Genomic DNA, 6,869 nt, shown 5'->3' on the forward strand with positions numbered 1-6,869 from the left:
GCTATGTTCCCAGCTCTAGCACTCAGTATTATTAAATGCCCCTCCCCCCTTTATGAAACCCAGAAAACCACTCACCTGTTTGGCCAATTCCTCATTCCCCTTCCCTGCCCTCCACTGCAGCTGTAGTCAGAAGGCCTCCGAGTGCTCATAGCTTCTTTAGACATTCAGCCAAAATATTTTCTAGAATTCGGCCAGGGAGAGGGGTGGCTCATTTAGCGCCATTTCTCGCAACTCCGATTCCATTCTTAGGCTGGGTCGCAAAAGCAAATCTAAACAGTAATTTCTGGAAGATTGGAGAAATGCTAATTCTGCAGGTGTTTGGGCACCAGTGGTGGCAAGGTATGTAACATTAACGGGGGAAGGAGCTCTCATCGCAGATCAAATAGGTAATACCTTTATATGAAATTCAAAGTGAGACTCGTCAAACAGGGCATTTAATTTTACTGCCTGGGGTTTTGGTGGGGTGGGGAACGGGAATCGGAAACAACACTCGTGGCTCTTAAATGTTTTGTTACTTGGGAAAGCCAAGCAGGAAAAGGAAAGGTCATCGCCTGTTTCATCCCGACTCCCCGCCCCGAACCCCCCCTCCCCCGCACCCAAACCCTGGACTTGCAGCTTTTGCTCCCCGGGCCTCAGCTGTGGTACACACACGGCCGAGGGGGGGGAGGGGAGGGGAGGGTGGAGGCTCGGAGGAGGGGCCGACAGGGAGGAATCTGGGCATGCTGCCGCGCATGCGCCTTTCGCGAGCAACAAGTGGGCTCCACAGACAGAGGAAGTGTAAAGGGGGGGTGGGGGACTGGTGCAGAGCATGGCGGTGACGTCAGCGCTCCGCCCGGGCGGCATCCCGCGCGGCCAAGCCGGGGACAGCGCAAGCCGCAGCCGGAGCTGCGCCTCCGGAACGTAGAGTAACAATCACAACCCCACATTCCAGGCGAGCGCGAACGGGAAGGGATGCGACCCGGGTGGAGGCGCCGAGCGAGCGCCCTGCAGCCAACGTGAGCGCCGCCAGCCTCTGGTGGCCGGAGAGGTGGTCAGGCCAGGGGGCGGTGGGAGCCTGTGTGCGTGCGCTCCTTTCCTCTGCTCTCGTGTGTCTTGGAAACGGTGGCCCCGGCGGCTCCCTCCGGCGTGCAAACCCAGGCGCCGCCAGCGCAACGGCCGTCGCTGCGGAGGGGAAACGCTCCTCTCTTGGCAGCCACCTCCTCCCCCGGAACCTCCCGGGGAATCAGCGGCTTCAGCAAGATTGGACCTGGGCACCGGGTGGCACAACCTTCTAACCCTCTCCCCGGGGCGCCTGGCTTAGAGAGGATTCAGATCGTAGGGGGACTCCCTCCCCCCTTCGCGCTTCCACGCTTCAATCACTCCGGGGAGGGGGCCAAGAGGCCACTGGCGGCCGGTCCCGGACACCCTAGCCCCCTCCCCCCAGGCCCGGAGCTCGCAGCCCTGATCCACCGCACCAGGAAGAAGGCTCCGGGTGCTCCTCTCCGGACGAGACAGCCGCAGTAGGAGGTGGGGGCGAGGAGCGTGCGGAACCCGTCGGCCGCCTGGGCGGTGGAGCCCCCGCCGAGAGGCACTACAGCGCCGGCAGTGGAGACTCGCGATCCCTCCCTCCAGCCCCTGGGGCAGAACTTTCTCGCCCCCCTCCCCCGCAGCCGAACTCCTTCCCCAGCCAAGCTAGTCCTCCCGTAGGAGAAGGCGCCGCGGAGACAGCCCGGGCGGGGGCCTACCTTCCCCGAGGCTGGCATCATGTCGGCGGCGCAGGTGTCCTCGTCCCGAAGACAGTCTTGCTACCTGTGCGACCTGCCTCGCATGCCCTGGGCCATGATCTGGGACTTCTCCGAACCCGTATGCCGTGGTTGCGTCAATTACGAAGGCGCCGACCGCATAGAATTCGTGATCGAGACAGCACGCCAGCTGAAGCGGGCGCACGGATGCTTCCAAGACGGCCGCTCCCCCGGGCCGCCGCCGCCAGTCGGGGTCAAGACAGTGGCCTTGTCCGCCAAGGAAGCGGCGGCAGCAGCTGCCGCGGCGCAGCAACAGCAGCAGCAGCAACAACAGCAACAGCAGCAGCAGCAGCTCAACCACGTCGACGGTTCCACCAAGCCTGCAGTGTTGGCCGCCCCGTCCGGTTTGGAACGCTATGGCCTGAGCGCAGCAGCCGCCGCGGCTGCCGCCGCCGCCGCCGCGGTGGAACAACGCAGCCGTTTCGAGTATCCGCCTCCCCCGGTGAGTCTGGGGAGTAGCAGCCACGCCGCCCGGCTGCCCAACGGCTTGGGAGGTCCTAACGGCTTCCCCAAGCCGGCACCAGAGGAGGGCCCCCCGGAGCTGAACCGCCAGAGCCCCAACTCATCCTCAGCGGCAACATCGGTGGCTTCTCGGCGTGGGACACATAGTGGGCTGGTGACCGGACTGCCCAACCCGGGTGGTGGTGGGGGACCTCAGCTCACTGTGCCCCCCAACCTATTGCCGCAGACGCTGCTTAATGGCCCCGCCAGCGCCGCGGTACTGCCTCCGCCCCACGGGTTGGGGGGAAGCCGAGGGCCCCCGACTCCAGCACCTCCAGGTGCTCCCGGGGGGCCCGCCTGTCTCGGTGGTCCCCCGGGTGTGTCGGCCACCGTATCCTCCGCTCCATCATCGACCTCCTCGACGGTGGCAGAGGTGGGCGTGGGTGCTGCTGGCAAGAGGCCTGGATCGGTGTCGAGCACGGACCAGGAGCGTGAGCTAAAGGAGAAGCAGCGCAACGCTGAGGCCTTGGCCGAGCTGAGCGAGAGCCTGCGCAACCGCGCGGAGGAGTGGGCCAACAAGCCCAAGATGGTCCGGGACACGCTGCTCACGCTGGCTGGCTGCACGCCCTACGAGGTGCGCTTCAAGAAGGATCACTCGCTGTTGGGTCGCGTCTTTGCCTTCGACGCGGTCTCTAAGCCCGGCATGGACTACGAGCTAAAGCTGTTCATTGAGTATCCCACGGGCTCTGGCAATGTGTACTCCAGCGCGTCTGGGGTGGCCAAACAGATGTACCAGGATTGCATGAAGGACTTTGGCCGGGGTCTGTCCTCTGGCTTCAAGTACCTGGAGTACGAGAAGAAGCATGGCTCTGGCGACTGGCGCCTACTTGGGGACCTGCTGCCCGAGGCTGTGCGCTTCTTCAAGGAGGGCGTGCCTGGCGCGGACATGCTGCCCCAGCCCTACCTAGATGCCAGTTGTCCCATGCTACCCACGGCGTTGGTGAGTCTCAGCCGCGCCCCCAGCGCTCCTCCAGGAACTGGAGCCTTGCCACCCGCGGCGCCCACGGGCCGGGGTGCAGCGTCCAGCCTGCGCAAAAGGAAGGCATCCCCGGAGCCTCCAGACTCAGCTGAAAGCGCACTGAAGCTTGGTGAGGAGCAGCAGAGGCAGCAGTGGATGGCAAACCAGAGCGAGGCGCTGAAGCTCACTATGTCCGCTGGGGGCTTTGCGGCTCCGGGACACGCAGCAGGGGGACCGCCTCCGCCCCCTCCACCTCTGGGACCTCATTCCAATCGGACCACCCCGCCGGAGTCAGCCCCCCAAAACGGCCCGTCCCCCATGGCCGCGCTCATGTCAGTAGCAGACACTTTGGGCACAGCGCATTCGCCCAAGGATGGCAGTTCAGTGCACTCTACCACTGCATCTGCTAGGCGAAACAGCAGCAGCCCGGTGTCGCCCGCCTCCGTGCCGGGGCAGCGTCGCTTGGCATCACGCAATGGGGACCTGAATTTACCGGTGGCGCCCCCGCCGCCTAGCGCCCACCCGGGCATGGACCAAGTGCACCCCCAAAACATTCCGGATTCCCCTATGGCCAACAGCGGACCCCTCTGCTGTACCATTTGCCACGAACGTTTGGAGGACACGCATTTCGTTCAGTGTCCGTCTGTCCCTAGCCACAAGTTTTGTTTCCCTTGTTCTAGAGAGAGTATCAAAGCCCAGGGGGCCACAGGTGAGGTATATTGCCCCAGCGGAGAGAAATGCCCCCTAGTCGGGTCTAATGTACCTTGGGCCTTCATGCAGGGCGAAATTGCAACTATCTTAGCTGGGGATGTTAAAGTGAAAAAAGAGAGAGACCCTTGAACCGCAGGGCAGCGACCTCCTTTGCCCTAGACCGCCACCTCTTCACTCTAGAGGGCCCTTCCCCCCACCTGCCTCCACCTTCCCTATCCACCAAGATGTAGAATTGTGAATATAACTGCAAAAAGTTAGTCTTCTGTATAGACATTATTTTCGTCGTATGTTTCTATATTTTGAAACAGGTATGTAACTTCTTCATTTGAAGGATAAGCTGGTTTGTGTTAAGCAGTATAATATTGATTGGGTCTTTCGCATCATATTCGTTAGCATTTATTTGGTTGGCAGCGTGTTTGCCTAGGTACAGAATTAATAGCCCTTAGCCACGACTGCCGCTGGTGTGTATTTTTGTAAATGTTATGCACTCTGAAAGGAAAAAAAAACACAAAAGAAAAAGATTTTGTTGTTTTTGTTTTGCCAAGGCCAGTGTTGCTGCCTAAAAAAAATAAAAAAATAAAAAATAAAAAAAATAAATTGATGCTATAAAGTGGTAAAAGCTTCTTCTAAACAGCCCCAAGTGTTGGAAGTCTTCACTTGATTTTGTTTTGTTCTGTTTTGTTTTCCTGTTTTGTTTGCAAAATGGTAAGGGGGGGGTGTTGGGAGGGGATGGGTGTTTTTTTTTTTTTTTGTTGCAAGTTTGTGAAGGGGGAAAATGTTTCGGTTTGTTTCTACTGACCTGAATGTGTTGGATCTTCACGTGTCGTTTCGTTTTGCCTTTATTGATGCACGGATGCTTTTGAACAGTAGAGCGAAATGCTAGACATGGAGAACTTGCTCTGTTTGTCCTTTATACATTTCTGTAGTTAACAGAACACTGTAATGTGCCTTGGAGCTTAGTAACTTGTAATAAATTCAATTGATATTAATTCTGCCCTGAGTCAGCAAATTTGTCTTTCTAGGGTTGAGGCCACCCTACTCCAATTAAGGGGACAACTGTTTACCTCCTACCTGGATGGAAAAAAGGCATCCTGGTTCCTTGGCAGGCTCTCAGAGCAGGCTGCCCCACCCCCCTGGGTACCAGCCTGTTTAGTTTACCTCCCCTGTAATCTACAGTTGCTGACTAAGCGATTTCTTAAGCATCCTTCCCCCCGCCCCCCATACAGGACCCAGCTGCAAAGAGCATTGTCAGGAATGCTCTTTGGTGTCTTTCCCTGGGGCAATGAGTATAACCTGGTACCCAATGCAGCTGTGACTTAACAAGTGGGAACAGAAGGGAGTTTATTTTGCCTCTACAGGCAGGGCAAAAATTTCTGTCATTGCACACTTGAAACAAAAGGTACCTGGCTAGGCTTTGCTTTCTGTGACTCTGACTAGCTGTCTTCCTGCATTTCCTGTCATGGATGTGTTCCTTAAATGTTACCATTTCTAAGCTGCCATAATGGACTATCCCTCTGGAACTATAGACCAAAATAAACCCTTTCTTCAAAAATTAAAAAAAAAAAAAAAAAAAAAAGCCTAGGTAGGAGTGGGGGCAGGGAAGGGTGTGAGCATCTGGGAGGCAAATGCATGTTGATTGCAAAGCGGTTTTCACCTCATTCATTATATCCCACCCCTTAATGAGTGTTTCTTAAGTCAGGACACAGCTGATCAGAGCAGACTTGGGGGATGGGGGTAAGAGGGAAAGAAAAGCAAAGGTTGCTTAGGCACCAAATGGAATCCATTTTACTGGCAAAGAAACAACTATTAACTTTGTTGCCGGCATTTGTGAGGTTCTGGCTGGTTAGAGAAGTAGCTAAGGCACCCTCTGGAACTCAGAAACCCCCAGCAGACACCAGACTTTCAGCCTTTCATCTAGGTAGAGTGAAGCAAACAGTCCCGGTTTGAACCTTGTCCTTTCCTGGAGGCAACAGAGGACTAGAAAACAGAAAAGAAGCAAAACAACAGGGGTGATCTGATCTGAAATTAATTCCTAGCCACTCCCCATTCCTGCCTGAGAGAACTGACCCAATCTGGATTGCCTGGGTGGAAATGATATCCCTAAGGAGGAGAAGGAGCGCAGGGAGGTGGGAATGGGTGGCCAGGGGAAATCAAATCGTGGGATGGTCCCGAGCCCCCCAGCAATATGGAGGTTTGATTGGGGTGGGATTTCAGTTAATAATACCCTTTAGGTTTTGCTTCCCGCTTTGCCACCATATTGAAGTGGAACCCAGAACCCCGTGTGCCTGTGTGGGTGTGTATGTTTGGGAATGAGGATCCAGGGTGCTCTTGATGGTTCTGCAGCGTGATACATGGGAGGTGCCTGGCTCACCTCTAAGAATCTCCCTACATATAAATAGATGTTCATTCCTGTCGGCTCCCTGCAAATGTGTCCTTGCGTTTTCATCTGTTGCCAAGTGTTGTATTGGTGCTTATGAGTCATGAAACCTATTTTCATCCTCGGGGATAATTAACTTGGTGGCGGTAATGCATCGTAGACTGTAGGAAGAGTTAATTCTAAAACGCATTCTGGACCAACGACCAATCACTTAAAGGTCTGGGCTGGCTTTTCTTACAGCCTCATTAATAAAAACCTGAGCAGGTTTCGCCTGGAAGATTCTTCAAGGTGCTCCCAACCCCCACACCAAATGTACATGCTCTCTTGAAATGGGTGAATCTACGGGGAAAAGGGCCTCCCCTCCTCTGCTAGGATGTGAGGATTGCCTGTCCCGGTGTGAACGCTGTGAGTAGTGTCTGTCCTGTTACCTATCTATGCACACACAGGCTCCCAATGGCTTGCCACTCTCTCTCTCTCCATTGCTTTGCTATTATGTTCAGGAACTTTTAGGATTACAAAGCCCTTGATGACTAGTACATAT

General features: G+C 55.8%; 1 protein-coding gene across 1 annotated transcript; it reads left to right on the forward strand.

Annotated features, from left to right (window-relative positions):
• The first annotated feature begins 749 nt into the window (after positions 1-749).
• On the forward strand, positions 750-4,940 carry Irf2bpl (interferon regulatory factor 2 binding protein like). Its single transcript, XM_076921582.1, has one exon. It carries the CDS (start codon positions 1,744-1,746, stop codon positions 4,078-4,080), a length of 2,337 nt encoding a protein of 778 aa, XP_076777697.1. The 5' UTR covers positions 750-1,743; the 3' UTR covers positions 4,081-4,940.
• Positions 4,941-6,869: the final 1,929 nt, after the last annotated feature.

The sequence above is a fragment of the Arvicanthis niloticus genome, chromosome 23, assembly GCF_011762505.2.
Source record: "Arvicanthis niloticus isolate mArvNil1 chromosome 23, mArvNil1.pat.X, whole genome shotgun sequence".
NCBI classification, from domain to species: domain Eukaryota; kingdom Metazoa; phylum Chordata; class Mammalia; order Rodentia; family Muridae; genus Arvicanthis; species Arvicanthis niloticus.

Bases quoted from the DNA above. Each gene is read 5' to 3' on its own strand.
- Irf2bpl (XM_076921582.1), top strand. From the start codon at position 1,744: ATGTCGGCGGCGCAGGTGTCCTCGTCCCGAAGACAGTCTTGCTACCTG.